The 18036-nt window shown below is 42.4% G+C and overlaps 1 protein-coding gene across 1 annotated transcript in view; it reads left to right on the top strand.

The window, feature by feature from the left end:
• Nucleotides 1-712: 712 nt before the first annotated feature.
• The window catches only part of EIF2B3 (eukaryotic translation initiation factor 2B subunit gamma), a 104831-nt gene continuing 87507 nt past the window's right edge, over nt 713-18036 (top strand). The window contains exons 1-3 of the mRNA XM_075508650.1: nt 713-865; nt 1095-1243; nt 3947-4086. Of these exons, the coding sequence (XP_075364765.1) occupies nt 1096-1243; nt 3947-4086 (288 nt within the window). The 5' untranslated portion in view covers nt 713-865; nt 1095. The remainder of the gene's footprint in view (nt 866-1094; nt 1244-3946; nt 4087-18036) is intronic.

The raw sequence follows: 18036 nt of genomic DNA, 5'->3' as shown, positions 1-18036 counted from the left end.
CAACTCGGGGGCCAGCGTGGCACTGTCTGTTGGGTGCTGTGTCAGCACGGGGTGCTGTGGGGTGGAGAGCACGGTATGCACATGGGGACTTGTGGGTCCTGTCCCCTCCCTGGACGTGGTGTACGTGGGGAGCATGGCCACAAACTGCCCCCCCTCTCCCCCCCATGCACCCTGCAGACTGTCCCCCCCCCATGCACCCTGCAGACTGTCCCCCCCCATGCACCCTGCAGACTGTCCCCCCCCATGCACCCTGCAGACCGTCCCCCCCATGCACCCTGCAGACTGTCCCCCCCCATGCACCCTGCAGACTGTCCCCCCCGCCATGCACCCTGCAGACTGTCCCCCGCCATGCACCCTGCAGACTGTCCCCCCCCCATGCACCCTGCAGACTGTCCCCCCCCCCAATGCACCCTGCAGACCGTCCCCCCCCAATGCACCCTGCAGACCGTCCCCCCCATGCACCCTGCAGACTGTCCCCCCCCATGCACCCTGCAGACTGTCCCCCCCCATGCACCCTGCAGCCTCCCCCCGCACCCCGCCCGCAGCTCCCCAGCACCCCCTGCCTGCAGCCCCACCTCCGGCCGCCTGGGGGCGCTGTGCCGCCGAGCGCCTCCCGCGGCCGGGCAGGTATCCATGACTCGGCGCTCCGCAGCCTGGGCTCCTTCCCTCGGTGTTCTTCTCGCTGCCCTGGCCGGGAGGAGCCGATGGCGGCCAGGCGAGGCGGGGGATCGAGCCTATCGGCGCTCTACCGCCGCTGTCCGCGATTGATCCGCTCGGCTCTCCGCGCGCACGCGCAGTGCGCGCCGGCGCCGCCATTCCTGTTCTGTCAGTGAGGCGCTGGGAGCCGGCGGCCGCCAGCGCGGAGGTAACGGCGAGGCGGGGGGAGGCCCGGCGCCTCCGCACGGGCTGGGGGGGGGGGCGCGGGGGAGGTGGGGAGCCGACGCACGCCTCTGAGAAGCGCTGGCGGCTAAAGTTGGGCCGGGCTGAACCGAACCGGTCTTAGCCCGGCCCGGCTCGGCTCGGCCTGGCCCGGCCCGGGCCTGCCCGGTTCTGCCGTGGTTGAGTGAGGCCTTGCCCCTGTGCTCTCTCTGCAGCATGGAGTTCCAGGCCGTGGTGATGGCGGCGGGGGGCGGGTCCCGTATGACGGACCTGACCTCCAGCATCCCGAAGCCTCTGCTCCCGGTGGGTAACCGGCCCCTGCTCTGGTACCCGCTCAACCTCCTGGAGCGCGCCGGCTTCGAAGGTGAGGCACGACGATGCCTTGAGGTGGGGGTGGAGACGACTGCTTACCCTGGGCTCTTCAGGCTTCCCGGGGCCACCTCTTCCACTCCTGTTTGTGTGTGTGTCGTCGTCGTCGTCCCCCGCCCCCGTTGTTCTAATGTCTTGTCGTAGGTGCTCTGTTGATCGGGATAGTTGCTTTAGCAGGAGGTCTCTTCTCTGTGCTGGAGCTATGCTATTGGTCCATGTCACATCCTTTCCTTAACTGTGGGCTGCACCTCCTGTGCCTGCGCCCTTTTCCCCCTCTTCTCCCTTCACCAAGGCTTTTCCCATCTATATGCTTTTCCCAATGTTGGTGTCTTTCCCAGTGTTGTTAACCAGCAGTCTTTCACTCGTTTCTTTCTCTGAATCATTAATAAGAGTGGCGTGAGAAGCATGTCAGCTCTCTTGGGATATCATTTGGTTTGTTATTTCAGTCTGGCCTGAAGTTCAGGGTTACTTGTTCTGTCTGAGGCATTTAGTCCTTGTTGTTGCAGTGTAGAGTCAAGTGCTAGGTTTTGGACAGAACAGGGCAGGGGGAAGTGGCAGACATGTAACGCTCACCTGTGCACCTTGTTTCATGGGAGGGCTAAAACAGTATTTAGTACATAGTGAGGTTCTTTAGTATTTTCTGGGTTTAGGTTTTTGTTTTGGTTTGAGTGGTGGACCAAATCTCTGTGGTGTTTCCCCTGCTACTTCTAAAACTTCTTCCTGATGCCTTTCGTGGCTCTGTTTTTCCATGTTTGTATTTGTCCTTTGCCTTTCTGCTTTTCTGTTTTTGCTTATCCTGCATGACTGTGTGATTATTCTATACTCCATCCCAAGAATGTGGCTTTTTTCCCGACTGCTTTTTTTCTCTGTGACGGTGTAAAGATCAGCTCATGGTTACCCATATCAGCCTCGTACAGTTTCAGTGTGAAGGAACAAAAGAAAGAGCAAACTTAAGACTTTGCCTTTATTTTGTTTCATTAAGAAATCCTTGAGAACTTTTTTCCCTTGGAATTGCTTTTTGCCTGTTATTTGTTGAGTCTGCTTTTTGAATGTCCACTTTCTTTGACTGTTCTCCTGTCTCTTTTTTTGCTAGGATCATACTTTTATCCAGTGATATGGATATATGGGTAGCTAAAAGCTTCTCTGTAACCAGTCTTGTGCTTTGTGTGGCTCTTTATAACTATTCAGAAATAACCATTTCTACTTGATGCCCTTGACCACTAATAGGTGGTGTTATGGTCAGATCTTTCTCTTTTCTCACACATAGCTCTGCAGCTTATCTATCCCCTACAAAAATTTGGACATGCAGGGTTGTACGTGCAGCTTCAGTAAGCAAGCTACCACCTTCCTGCTCCTTTCTTGCTTCTGCCCCCTGACCAAGCTGTATGTTTCTGTGTTAATACTCCAGTGGCATGACTTCTCTCCCTGGATCATAACTAAGTACTACAGGAGGCTTTAGTTCCTCATACTTGCTTATATTAATAAGTAGGTGTTCCACAGTCTGATTCACTGCATTCCTTCTGTCCCAACTGCAAGTGCTTCATCTCTCCTAATAAATATTAGGAAACCTTTGTCCAGCTCGCCAGATTTATGCTGAACTATGGGCTTATAACTTCCTCCTAACACCAATTTCTTCTCCATTGGTTACTTCTTTCCCCAATTCAAGGTGTGCTTTCAATCCCTTTCTCTAGGTTCTTCAGCCTGTTTTGAATCCAAGTTGGCATCTGGTACGGGATTGGGAAGGGAGCCCTCCCATATCTCTGGTACCAAACTGTCACACAATTCTCATGTTTACAGTTCCTTCCTCTTTTCTGTTAACAGATTCAGGATGAGTTCAGTTTTGAACGATACAGATTTATTCTTAGTGTGTTTTCATCTTGCCATAGGAGCTTCCTAGGCTGAGGGCTGTATTATTTCCTATACTTCTCTGTTAAAATTCCATGTGGAATATGATGTTATGATGTTGGGGTTTTTTGGGGGCGTGGGATATTTTAATTTCAGGTTTGACTCTTACTTTTCCTTCCAGTTCTTGAGGCCAGGGGAAAAGGTTCCTTGCTGTATTGTTTTCTCAGTCTTTTCTTTGCAGAGCTTCTGTTCTCACATTCTTCATTTTGGAAAATATGCTTTCATGCCACTGTTGATATCCTTCAACTATGCATTTACCTTTTTTCTTTTATAGATGGCATGAATTTGTTGCTCGCATATTACTTCACTCCCTTGCCAAGCTGGTGCTGGGAAATAGTTTAATGATTGTATTGTAATACTGTGGTTGGTGGTGTTGTCCACAGAGGATTACACAGGATCGGGGGGGGCAAAAGACAAAGCTCTAAAGTGTCAATGGCATTAATGCAGGGTCTCATTGGTCCGTTTGAGGACATATGGTTTGAGGTCACACGCTAACGATAGAAGACACTTCCGTTCTGTCTTGCTATACTCATGCCACTTGCATGCATGTGTCCCTTCCAGTAACAACCCTCCACCCATGCAAAGCATGAGAGATTGTTTTCATATGCATTAGGAGTTTAATTATCTTCTTCAAAAGTTACTGTTGCCAAAAGAGCTTGGTTCATTGGAGAACCCAATTATGTTACTCAAGCCTTTTGACAGTTTCATCAAGCTTTGTAAATAAAAAGTGAGTGTATCCTATTTGTGATGATTTTTTTTTTCCTTGATTTCATCCCACTTTCCTCTGTCCTAGAGGTCATTGTGATTACAAGGAAGGAAATCCAAAAGATGTTAAACTTGGACACAAAAATGAAGCTGGATTTTGTGTGCATCAGTGACAACATGGACATGGGTACAGCAGATTCACTGAGGCATATTCACCAGAAAATTAAGGTATTACTGTCTTTTATTGAACTTGACTGGAAGACATTTATTTATAATAATAATAATAATAATTGTTTTTTCATTGTGCTTTAAGATCTGTCCCATGTAATGATATTGCAAGTAACTGAATTTCCGGATCTTCAGAAGAGCTGAATTTTGTAAAGGTCACCTCATGGGGGAACTCAAACAAAGACTTTACATGACTAGAATTGACAGCTAGGAAGCCTGGAGCAGATCCAGGCTGGGCACTGGCTGCTTCTTAGTGTTACCTTTCTGGCAGGTTAATTAAAAGGTTGTATTTGTTCATACAATTTTTTATATGATGTGTGATAGTGCTTGGGGAAGTAGTTCTGCACAAATGTTCATTGTCATCTTAGCTTAGGCAATACGCCGATATGTAAGGAAGCTTATGTTCAGTTCTTGGCCCTGCCACAGGCTTCCCTGCACCATTAGGCAAGTGACTTGCTCTGTGCTTCAGTTTTCTGCTTTTCCTGTGCTTTTGCTGGCTTGGTCATATGGTAAGCTCTTCGATAAACAGTGCCCAAATGTGATAAAGGGCTGCTGTTCGAATAAAAACGCCCGTTTATAGAATTGTAATTTCCAGCTGCGCAATTAAAACACTCCCATGTAAGGCAGAAATGATGCTCAGAGCTCTTACCACAATCTGGGATGGAATTTTGTTTTTGTCGTTGTCATAAACTTAATCTTTCTGATTTGTTCCCTGTCTGTTTAGGCCATCTTGGCCAAATTGGCAGTTTAAATAAAGGTCGCAACAGAACATCAATGGACTATTTAAGTCCTGAGGTGCCTTTTTGTCTTCAGGCTCTTTTTGAAGGTAATAAACTGCAGTATAACAGGCTGTGTACTCCTCAGAGAAAGATTCCAGTTCAGACAAGGTGAAACTTTCCAGGCAAATATGGGTGTCTGGGTGGCACAACAAGAGACATTCTGCAAGGGATTAATGCACAGACTAGAATAATTTAGAGGGCAAAGAGAAGATATAAAGAGGAAAAGCAAAATCAGTTTAACTTAACTGAATGTTTCTGTCATGTGGAGAATTGTGCTGTGTCATAACTTAGTTTGGCAGTATTTTTTAGATATGTGCATGCAGTAAGGAAATATCTCCGTACTGCAAATTGTGACCCTGGCCTTACAGTTTTTTTGCCTGATCAGGGTGATCAGTCCAGCTGTCTGTGTGTCCCTCTTTTTGGTAATCCAGGCAAGTTTGCTTAGGGGGAGGCCTGGGAGACAACAGTAAAGCGTGTGGGGGTAAGAAAATAGACTGTGTCTTCAGAGGCGGCAGTATTGATCTTCTGTTTATTTTTCAGAAAAAAGGCTTAGAGAAGATGTGAGGTAATAGTGAAAAACACACAGCTTTTCTTCAGTCAACTGCTGTGTATGAACGGCAGCAACTGCTTCTGCCCTTTTTATTCCATGTCTTCCTTGTCTGGCCAGAGAGGACAAAGTGGTCTCTTATTTGAAATAAGCCTATACTAAGTTCTTGAGCAGATTGCTGCACTGTGTATTTTGGAGTCATTCCTCTAGTAAACGCATACCACTGGTACACCTCTTACAGGGTGTACCTTCTCCTGTGTGATATAGGTGAGAGAGCTACACAGTAGAGGTAGCTGAAAAGCTGCACTATGTTGGGTATGTCTACAGTGTAGCAGGAGAGGAATCTCACTGAAGAATGCCCTGGCGAAAACAACTGCTGCTTGTGGCCACAGTTTGCTGGCAGGCTTTTTGCAACCCATGCCAAAAGTCTGATGAGGAGTTTAAACTGGTTGCTGAAACTTTTATTTGTCACAAATTGAGTTAATTGCCCACAGACAGAAGAGCAAGTATGCTCAATAAAAACGAGGTAACACGGCACAGTATAGGCAACTTACCTGTGTGCAATGCAAGTGACATGGAGTAAAGCCAAGATTATAAATGCACTGTAAGAAATACGTCTAAGGCTAGCTGAACTGCTGATCGCAAATCCTGAAATGCACATAAATGTTGAACCGCTCTAAAGCATAAAAATCTCATGACTTTCTGCCTTGTCTGGCATTTGACTGAGGGAGTTCCGCCAGCACAGCATTGCTGCTTGCTGTGCCTGCAGTTGCAGGCCTTCTTGCTGTGTCACACCTTGGTTAATGAAGCTCAGTACCTTAAAGATTAGCTGTTGAGATTAGATTTACAGAATTGCATTCAGTAGTAGCATGAGAATACACATGTGCAAAGCCTGTAAGGGCTGAGGGTAGGTAGTTTGCATTGTTGTTTTATCGCTTTTTGGTGCTGGCATTTTTGGGGGCAGGTAAGACTGTCTTGGTTCACAGTAACAAGCAGCTGACTCCACCAGTCTTACTCTTTCCTTGGTTGTTCAGAAGTTCATGAGAGCAAAGGAAGCCTGTTCAAGTTTTTGTTTGCTGTTCGCCCACTCTACACACACAGGATTTTTTTGACATCTTTACTTCAAGAGTTGATATAGTAGATGCATGCTCTTTGCTCTACTGGAACTCTTCCTGTTATTTTTGGCTGTCTCAGCCTACACCTGATTGACAAGGTAGCAGCTTCATTACATTTTTTTTATATTCATTACAAGTCTGAATGTATCCTTTTCTTGGATCCTTCACACAATAAAGATATCATGCTAAACTTGATTCCTAAAGGCACCTGCTTGAGAAGTAATGAACAACAGAGAACTTGGTCCCATAAGTTCTACTTTTTGGGTTCCTAGGCCTGGGTGTCAGTCTGGCCTGTTCTTTACCAGTAGTTCTTTAATTGACTTGTGTGGTGGGGTGTTTTTGTTTGTTTTTATTCAAACGTTCAATTCTGGTGTCTGAATAGCTAACACCATTGAGCAGTTTGTCTTCACAACTTGATGGCCGAGAACTGTGGCTTAAAGAGATGAAGTAATTTACATTAAAGAAATTTGTAACTACTCGAAACTGGACATCTGTCCCCAGTCTGTCATGGTTTTGTGCACAAGATCATGTTTCTATACTCTGTGTGTATTGCATGCTCTGTTTCCCACCTTGAAAAAGACAGCAGGACAAGAGATTAAACGCAAGTTGAAACTATTTTAAATGGAAACTGCAGAGATAGAAACTTCAGTAGAGCTGCAGTCCAATTTCTGAATTGCGAGTGAGTTTTTTTTCAGTGTGTGCTAGGTTATGACTTTAAAAAGGTCCTCAATTTGGGAATGCATCGGTCTAAATGTAAGTAACTGAAAAATCATTTTGCAGCATATGAAGTAGAAACTGATAGGGATTTTTTTTTGTCTGTGTTTATATTATTTTTTTCATTGGGTAATATAACACTTACTGATGTTTTACACTAAGTTATTAATGTCCAGCACTTAAAATGATGTTGTCAAAAAGCAAAAGGTGCATATAGGAGTTACTCATTTATTTTTTAAATGTTTCTTTTTATGCAGGGATATGAAAACAATTTGTTTGAGGACTTTATTAGAACTATCAATCAGATCCTTTAATTGCTTTCCTGTGGACAATCCCAGCATTTCACTAGAATGCTGTTGGTTTCAGGATCCTGCTATAGTCTGTGTGCTTTATGGCAGTTTCCATGGCTATCATTTTAATGTCCAGTCTTTGTTTTTTGATGTACTTTTAATACCACTGTCAGTTTTATTCTTTTGGCCCTTTACGTTCCTAGTTTTCTGCTCATCTTTTGCAGGACTGATAATGGATGGCTTTTCAAAATATGAAAATGAAGCTGCAAAGTCTTAATTATTTTCTCATTTATATATAGGATTGGAAATGGTAGAACATAGATGATGTAGACTAACAGTTGATGGTATTATAATAATGCTTTTGTTGAAACTGCAGCTTTACCACCATAGGGTTGTTTACAGGTCTCTGTCACTTTGTGATCTAGCCTAAACAGAGAAACAAGCCAGCCTTCCATGCCTGTAAATTTGGATTGATGACCTTTCCTGGTCATGAAGAGTGAAGAGAGCTCCCCTATTCCAGACAGGGCCTTGGCAAGAGGATGGTATATATAGGAATTTAATGTATTTTGGAAGATGAAGGTGTGCTTCTGTAGCTGAGTAAATTCATTACAGGAACATGGATTTTATTTATTTATTTATTTTAAATGCCTTTTGACTTCCATTTTCTTTCAATTGTTCACATACGCAATTACACTAGAGTAATTCTGAAGTGATTTACGTAGTGAAAACTTCAGTACTTTTTGAGTTATCGCCTTACCCGCAGCATGCAAGTGAGACAGGTCCAGCAAGACTTACAGGGGACAAAAAGAAGCACTGCCATGGATTTCTTCAGCTCTGTGCCTGTCAGCTTTTGAAAAGCTGTGCAAAGTAGTGGGAAAAAACTTTCACTAAATCTTTTGAAGACAACGAAGAGCTATGATAAACCAAGCAACTTTGATGGATTGTAACAAGCAATGAATCAAGCAGTTATATCCTTAGGTTCCAAGTCTGTTAAAGCAGTACTCTGGCACAATTTACTCAATCCATATCTTTGTTGAGCTTTTAAAATATTGCTGTGTGTTCATGTCTGTTTTCAAGAATCGTCATCAATAATTATTTTGAAACTCCAGAAAACTGTTTTTATAGATTAAATAACAAAGTCAGCTCTCTCAAAGTCTGTAATATGTAAATACCACTTCATCCAATGTACATTAGTAAAAGCAGACTGTGAGCTCTTTAGGGCAGAATCTACGCTTTCCTTTGTCTCTGAAGGATATATGTTTTAGTCTCCTCCTTTGGTTGGAGCCATGTTGCTATTGTCTTAATCTGTTATTTGCATTAAAGAATATTCTTGACCTGTCAGGGAGCACTTGAAATAAAAAAAATCAGTTAGCATAGCTGTAAAAAATTATTTTTGTATGAAATGTAAATCAAACTCCCTCCTTCATGAAATCTTTTTTTCCACATCCGTGTGTTTTTCCTGTCACTTTCTGATTCTGCTCTCTTAAGATATCTTTCCTACTTCATCAATGACTTAAGCTGTTACTTGTCACTGTTTCATCCACTACAGGCGTGGGAGGCACATAGCTTTTGCATGCTTTGCTAAGGAGCATGTAGAATTTCTAAGGGCGAAAAAATAATATGCTTTTGTAAGAGTCAGATTCTCTAAAGGGTAAACTTTCATTAGGGACAAATGAGCAAACAATTTGAATGTAAGGATAGCTTAATCTAGCCCTGAGCATGAACAACTGAATACCTCTTCCATAGATGATGAGAAAACACTAAACTTGTTCTGGATTTGTCTTTTATTTTCCTCAGACGTGGTGTTTCAAGATTAAGGGTTTTTTAAATGAGATCAGTGTTTGGCATTTTTAGTAAAACAGTATGTTCAGCATGCTGCTGTAAACTATGATGTTACAGGTGTGACACAGCAGGTGCTAAGGTGTAATTTGATAATTTCCATGTTCCTGTTTTTATTTATTTTTATTTAGCATCTAAAGCTTGCTAACTGCCAGGAGCAGTGTGGAAGGGGGTCTCTGTAAGAGGTATGGTTTTTCTTTTTTTTTTTTTTTTTTTTTTTTAACTCATGTGTAATTGCTTTCTCCTCAATAACTATCTCCAGTCCTTGTTTCTGGTTTTCATTGGTAAGCAGCACTGGCTGGAGCATTCAGATGAGTTCAGTCTGAATAATAGGGACATTAGTAAGAGTCCTGACAGTTTCAGTGTTGATATCTGATATGCTTTCTAGCAAGAGAAGAGATGTGAGTGCTGTCTGCTGCATGCTGTGGTAGGGGATGATGCAGTTTTGTTTTGTAGGCAGCTTGTCTTTCAATGGTGATTTTTTTTTTTTTTTTTTTCATAATTGTGGGCAGTAGATTGCCTTTTTAAAAGTTAACTTCTTTTGATGTCTCTTGAAATTTTATGTAATGAAATCCCCTGGCTCACTTAGGGAAGCTTTTCCTCTGTAGCTGGTGTTAGTGGACACGCTATTTTCAAGTCATAATGTAAAGTCTTCTGGTATGTCCATCGGGGCTTTTTAGTGGGGTCATTCCCTCCAGTATGTTGCTCTGTGACTTCTTCAGTCCAGATTTGTCTTCATTTATTTGACTTCTACCACCATTCTTAAAGGCCTTCTCTTGCGGTTTAGTAGGCCTCCTTTGGATGATTCGCAGGACCAGTATGCAAAATATATGTGCCATGACCTGCCATGTTACAGAACAGTAATAGTGTCAAGACTTTGACTGGTAACACGGAACTCATGATTTTGGGGATTAGTAACAAGAAATTGTAATAGGATCTAGGAGCCCAAGAGTAAATTGCAGTGTCTCAGAATGTACTAGTTGAAATAGGGTGATGGTGAGCAGCCACTGATGGAGGAAGGAAAGGTAAACGCAAGACTAGAATGTATCAGGTAAAGTGGTTTTTTTTGGTAGAGGTGAGAAATTAATACTGTTGTTTAAGGTAATGGGAAGATTTTTTTTGCCTGGAATACTGCACAGTGTGGAACTCAAATGCATCAAATGTGGAACAAACACTAGAAAAGGAGATAAGATATTCAGAGTGGAATATAATTGGGTGTCAATTTGCTATGAGAAAACAGGCTGAAAATTACTGAAAAATTACAGGCTGAAAGGTTTTAATCAGAACAGAATAGGATGGTGAAACAGACTTCCAGAAGGAGCAATCAAGACAAAAATCCCTTAACTTTATACTGGAGTGAGAAGCTGATTTTTTGTTGGGGTTTTTCTGTTTGTTTGTTGGTTTGGTTTTTTTGAAATAAACTAAGTAATATGATACCTGGAATGGCAGGAGGCTAAACTCTGACACAGGAAACCTCTTTGAGAACTGTGTTTCTGTGACTTTCTGCTTGTACCATTCATCAAACTGCTGCAGACCTTTTTGTGGGTTGTAGATTATTGCTGACAAAAAAAAAAAAAAGGTGGTGGGTGTCACTGTAGTTTACAAATGAGTTCCTCTGAAATTTAGGGGTGTCTAATATTTGACCATTTTGTTTCTTGTGCCAAATTTTACCAGACCCACGCAGCTGCTGTCTGGCGCCACCTCCCAGGCTGGGGCCTCTCCAGGCAGCAGGTTGAGAAACCTGGTTAAATCATGAATCTGTGTTTCAGGCTGAAGCAGGAGGTGGATTGGGTGTGCCTGGATCAAGCATTTGTCTTCACTGAGTCTATATTATTTTCATCTTCTGTTAAGCATTTCTCTCCCTTGTGTCACTCAACTATACTCCAGCCAGTGATTAAAATGTGGTGTTCCAGCAGAGTAACAGCAATGGAACAATTTCACATTTTCCTTCCTTGATGAGCCCTTAGTTGTGTTAATGGAAGCCCTGACTAATATGGTGTGAATTAATCAGCATGTCTTCTGCTGCTATCACTGGTGAGTGCTTGCATGTGAAATGTTTCGTCTCAGGTGGTCCACCTGGCTTTCTCAGTTTCAAAAAGTAAGATTTGAAAGTAATACAGCTCTTAAAAAGCAAAGCAAAACAAACCCTAAAAAGCTACCAAAAAGAAGAAGAAAAACCAACTTTCTTTGAACAAATAAACAAAGATTGAAACTCCAGATTCTCTTGGTATGTGCATCTTTGGGAGCCATGTTGTGGAAAGTGTGATGTCACGGTGGTGGTCTGTATGCTGCTGAGGGTCACTGATCCGTGGAGTCTTGGACGGCATGGCTAAGCGCTTCGCTTCCTCTGTTGAAAAATCTCCTTTCCAAACACATGATGTAAGTAAGCTTGCTGTAACGGCTGGAAGGTGGAATCTGAGTCCTTTTGGTAGAGCTAAGCAGAGTTTGGTGAGCATGGAAAGAAAAACTTCAGTCCTCATAATATATAGTTATGTATTTTTTGTACTGTCAGTGGAAATAAAAAAACCAAATGAAATCCATTTGTAAGAGACAAGATCTCTCTCTCTATATATATAATATGAGCAAGACTTAACTAAATATTCTGTTCATCTATTTTGAAATAGTAAAAAGAATTTAATCAGTTTTTTCCAGCAGACATGACAGAAAATACTGTTTAACTTGAGTGTCTAAAATGCAAAATAAAAGTTGCTGTCTTGCCGGTTTTTCTGATTCTGCCTTCTCACAATGTTGCTAGTGCTGTGTGGGAAAAGCAGATGTATCGGATGGCAGCTCACAGCATATGTAGCATCTTGTTTCCTTCTCTACCTCTGATTGAAAGCTGCCACCACTGAGGCTAGGCAAAATTTATTACAGACTGCATGCCCAAGTCCCATTCCCGAAGCACAGCTGACTGTCTTAGTAGAAAGCAGCTATACTGGCAGGTGCTCAGGCTGGCGATGTTGCTGGGGGGAATGATACAGCGCTGCCTGACTGTGTGCTTGATGAATGTGTTCAGGACTTTGCTCTGATCTTTATTTTTCCTGGCAGGGTAAGAGTTAGAGAATTCAACAGTTGCTGGTTGTTGTTGGTTTGTTTGTTTTTTTTTTTTTTTTAAAGTTACTCAGCTTTAGAAGAATGTAGCTAATTAAATTAATTATTTTGCTGCCAGAGTTTACTATGGATCAGGGCTAAAACACCAGAAGTTTGAATAAGGCAATTAGCTCTGAAGGTTAGGATCAAGAGTGGTTATTAGGGCATTTGCTCTTCTGCACGTTGTCAGCTAAAGAGGATGCCTTCCATTATACACACAGGCACAACCTTAGGTGTTTTGCAGGAAGAGTCATTGACAGATCTGCGATGCCTGTCAGTTTTAATTGTTGCATCTCCCACTGCATGTCCTTATCCTTTTCATGCTCCTGGCAACTCGAAGCCTGTGCTCATTATGTTAACCAATACCTCTTGTTTCCATGTAGAAGTTAATTTCTCCTGTATTACAGTATATGTTTTCATTTAGACCCTATGTGGTTTCTGATGAATTACACAAATTCAGCATATTCTAGTTGCAGGCATAGTAAGCTCTTTGCACATGTATATAGCTGAAATAATTTGTTTAAACATGTCCTGGTAAAATTCTTTTCCTGTTTTTATGAGCTACTACTAGTTTTCATTTTTGGGGAGTAAATAGAAGTTAGTGTTCACTTTTGTAAATCATTCTTCATTTTCCCTACTTAAAGTATATACAGTTGTCTTGTGTAAATGACTTGCTGTGCTATGTGTTGAGGGAAAATTACACCTTCAGTAAAGGTAATCTCAAAAAACGTTTTGCACTTTGTCTTCAACAACACTTTCATGGACACATGAAGGCAAAGAAGAGTTACACGTACTTTATTATAAGCTCATTTTATCAGGCATAGGAAGCCTTTTACATTAATAAGTCAAACTCAAGTTTATAGTTTTCAAAAGTCATTCTGTGATGAATGTTCAAAGAAATGAAAAGTCTGTGTGAAATTAATTTGTGCATCTTATTTTATTTCCAAAGAGAGAGTAAGATTTTAAGACTGTGAGGGGAAAAAAGTTGGTCAGTGTCCTCCAACTGCCATTTTTCCTTGGTGCTGTCGGTGGAGAGGGCAAAGCCTTGTACCACGTATCGGCCTTGAAGACGTAACTGTCAACCATGCCTGGGTGAGGACATGAAGGGCAGCGTGAAGGCATCACTGATGTCCGTGCCACCCTGGGCTCCACAGAGCAGGATGAGTTGTGTAGGGCTCTGTTTGGTGTTCCTCAATGATGTCCTTGTTTTGAATGTTAAGTCACCATCTGGTCTGATGTTTTAATAATTTTTTGCTTGTAACTTCCAGTGTCCTTGGCCTTTCCCCATGAGACTCAAGGCCTCCCTGGCTTGATGAGGTAGGGCGATACTTGCAAGGAGACATTCACAGGCTATTTGTACATTTTTCTGGAATAACATTCCTTCCTTGCTGTCCACAGCCTTTTTACTTTGTTTCTAGCCTGCGTGATTTCTACTTGTGTGTTTTCCCCACGTTTGGATCTTAACCTCATAGGAGGTTGGGGCTTTTCATGGCAATTGTGGGCTGTACAGCTATCATGGTTACCCTGTTGCAGGTGACATTCCTCAGTGAGTATTCATCCCTTGAAAGAGAAAATGGAATTGTTTAGATCAAACACAATTGCGTGTGTTAACCTAAGTACATAGTTCCAGTTATTGGGGAATGTGGGAGGGAGTAGATGCCAAATGTCAACCCATGGAGTTACTGTGCTAGAGAGGGTTTTTCCCTGTGTCTGTTTTTGCAGCCTGGTACAGTAGTGTAACATTGCTAATAGGAGGGTGGTGCTGTGAACAGCACAGGCCATCCCAGAGGCTGTCACATTGCTCAGCACTGTTGAAAGCCATGGTGAAGATCGGTGGACTTGTAGGATGCTGGAATTGAATTTTGCATTTTTGTCATGTTAGGTTAACTGGGAAATCCACATAGGTTATGTAGTTTCTCTTTTTCCTCTGTTCTATGCTGAAAAGGGAAAAAAAAATTGTGTATTCAGGTTTTCTTGAAGGAAATCCAGGCATTCTTCTTTAGTATAAATTCTATTAGTTCCTTTGGGAAGATGGTGAAAATTCTGGATGTAGACTAATAGTGCTGGAGAAAGCAGTGGAGGTCTTGAAGTTTTCATAATGTGTTTCTTACAACACCATTTGGTCTTTGCAGACCAAATATCACTGGAAAAATCGGAGAGGTGCTAGAGAAGAAAGTAGTATTGCGTGGAGGATAGTATAGGAATCTATGGTTCAAAACAGTACTTTTATGTAACATAGCATGATTTGTTTTTACAGGAAAAAAACACTTGAACAAAGCTAACCAGGTTTCACACGCATGAACACTCAGTTCAGTGCATGCTAGTATAAAGTGGCAATGCCGTTGAGCTGTGTTTCACAGTGACTGGTTCTGTTGAGCCTGTGCTTTGTGGAGGAGATTAGCGTTTGGGGTTTCTGTTGGAGCAGACTTAAAACTGGGTTTTGTGTAATGACTTGGTTTGACCTTGGAAAGAGTTGCACACCTTTTTTTTTTATTTAAGATCATGCTGATACTAGCTGTGGGATGGCAGAATTATTCCTGAGGACACATGCTGTATATGTCTTGGTTTTCATTTACAGTCTGGTTTGAGACTGCAAGGAACCATTACAGTCCTCTAGGCTGTAAGGGAATTTGCACACAGTAATTAGGGCTGTTAGCCCCAAAACTTATGGGTGACTTAGTGAATGTATTTCTGAAAGATAGCAAGTCTTTATTGATACATTCTAGTAGATGAAGAGTCTATTATATCCTTTGGTATTTTATTCCAGATCATATTTATTCTCCCTCTTAAAACACTTTGCCTTTTATTTCTACATTGAGCACTGATTTCTAGCCATTGATCTGGTTTTTGCCTGCTTTTTGTTGTGTTGCTGATGGATCTTCTGCTGTTAAGGTAATTGCAGGCTGTGGGCAAAGGCCTTCTTTCTCTTCAATAAGTTGAGCCGGTTGAGCTCCATTAGGACTCCTTTTTATTATTGTTGTTTGTATGACTACAGCACCTGACTGCCTAAGGCTCTGCTTACATTAAATGTTACGCCTGGGCTTGAGCTCTGGGCTTTGGCAGCAAGCCTGCTGTGCCGCTGCTGTTGAGATTGGAGCCCGGCTGCAGTGTTATCCTTTCTGTTCATGTGAGGCAGAGTCCAAGATCAGCTGCACAGCAGGTCTGGTAGTGCTGCCATCCAGGTAGTCCTGGAAACCTGCCTTCCAGGAACAGGAGTGATGAGGAGAGTGCCATTTGTTTCTGGAGTTCTCCTGCCTGTGAAGAAGGGATCTGTTAAGCTAGGGGAGAATTCAGCTTGCCAGGCTCACCCTCCATGAACTGGTGAATTCAGGGCCTGGGTTATGGGGTGATCCCCTAAGCTTCCGCACTCATGGTTCTCATGAGTGACGGTGCACGCTTTCTGGATGCCTTTAGATGGGGGGAAAAACAGTATCCTCTGTGGCATGCTTAGGATCTGGACATAAACCCAGGACATGACCCCTGACCTCAGAAAAATGAAAGAGCCTAGTGAGACAGGATAATATGTGTCACCGTATCAGTCCAGCGCCCCAGCATACTGATAGCCTGCTAATTGTCAGTTTTCTGTAAGTGTAAGGGTAGCAGATTTATTTTATTTAAAAAAAAAAAAAAAGAAAGACAGCACAGGCTCAAACCACGTCCTTTAGAAGATATAAGTAGGTAATAGAGCTGGCATCCTTTATTGATGTAAGGCAGAAGTAGACTTGGTAAGTGAATGGCAAGTAGAAGGGATAGGCTATTAAAAGGAGGCTAAACAATTTGTGCTTGATGTGACAGAAAATGGAAGCAGTGAAGAAGGATGATGTGGTTGGAGGTGGAAGCTGGGAAAATTATTTTTGGAGTACCGTGTGAGTAGGACAAAATTGCGTTAGTTGGAACCAGACGAGAGTATGGACTGCAAAGCTTATGTTCCAGACCAGAAGGTTTACTGTTCAGTGTCATAATATCAAAGTCCTCCTTTGAAAACATTCTTAATAAGCTTATGAACTTGTCTTCATCTCTAAACTTCTGCTTCTGGTTACTGATAACTGTAAATTACCCCTTTCCACTCCATGTGTCAGTTTGAGCAATAGGTAATGAGACTTCCTCCTGGGAGGAGACAGGATGCCTTCCAGGCTTGAATATCTTTCCTGTTCCTAGCTTATATGTATGTAAATTAAAAAATATTGATTTTGGATGGTAGCTCTTGAGATACAAAGATAACCCAAAATGGTGTTTTCATTGTATGTTCCCATCTGATACAACGCATAGGATGAGCCATATGATGGGACTAGGGTTAAGTCTTCTCCCCAGCTTCTGGCATCTTTCTTTCAGCTTTCTTTGAGAAGATAAACAGTGATGCTGACAGGTTACGTATGTGAAGGCATTCGCATTGCCTTAAGATATCCTCACCTGATGAATTCACTGCCATCCAAGAAATTAGAAGAGACTCCCTTGGCTCCTGCATTAGACTTTTCTGTTTTCTTTTTTTTTAAAAAAAAAAAGCCTCTTTCACATTACATTACACACTGTCTTTCAAAAAAAAAAATTTCTTCCATCATTTAATGAGGAGAGGTTGCTGCTGGATTTCAGATTGAGGGACATCCTCTGCCTCCACTGCCCTTTACCCTTAGAAGAGTTATGAAGGTGCTGGTCTACAGCAAACTTGCTGCTGCAGGGTGGGTACACAATAGGTAAATGCTTCATGTCTGCTAACAAAGTACTAAATCAAGATTTTCTTCTGAATCTTGCTGTCAAGGACATTACAAAAGCAGAGTGGGAATTCCCAGCCAAAGGCAGCCATTTCAGTTGGTAGCTAACAAGATCCTACAGACATCAAAAAATAAATGAGGTTCCCTGCTTCAGTTACAGCAACAGCCATAGAGCTTCAAAGAGGTCACAGGTGTGGAAATTGGAGGACTCTTAATGGAGACTGAGATAAAAAGGGATTCTCTAAAGCCTTGGATATAAGTTTCTGATCTGAAGGGTGGTGAGTAATGCAATTGCTAGGAGGTATCTTTGGCTTTGCCTGGAGCATGCTAACAAGCAATCAAAACGCTTGCCCACAGCCAAACTGTTCTTTCCCTTTCCACTCTTTAGAATAATAAAAGCATTACACACAAACCCCACTGTTAATGCAACATGTGGGTGAAGTTCCAGGCTATTGTGTATAAAGCTCTCAGTCTTAATTCCAGCAGTAATTATAACTTGTTCCTCTCTCCCCTGTTGTATGGTGACACCGCAAGAAGTGATGCAAAGTTCTCTGTGCATGTGTTAACTTAGGCTGAGTGTAGGAACAGAGTCTGTCTAATCTCTTGATTTTTTTCGTTACCTGTCAAAGTCTCAGCTGTAATACTGTGGAGTTGGAAATTTTTCACATTTAACTTCAATGTTTTGTCTCTCTTCAGTTCTGTTAGGAGCTGGTTCTACTGCTTGTGGATATTTTGCTGCTTTTCTGTTTATAATACAATCTGACATTTGCTTTCCTTTCTCTTGAGTCTGATTTTGTTCAAATTAGAGATTTCCTTGCAACACATGTTTTCTCATTTTCTAGTCTGCAGTTTTTGAGGCCCTCAGCA

Source organism: Mycteria americana, chromosome 7, assembly GCF_035582795.1.
Source record: "Mycteria americana isolate JAX WOST 10 ecotype Jacksonville Zoo and Gardens chromosome 7, USCA_MyAme_1.0, whole genome shotgun sequence".
Classification (NCBI taxonomy): domain Eukaryota; kingdom Metazoa; phylum Chordata; class Aves; order Ciconiiformes; family Ciconiidae; genus Mycteria; species Mycteria americana.
This window is presented reverse-complemented; position numbering and strand designations above follow the sequence as displayed.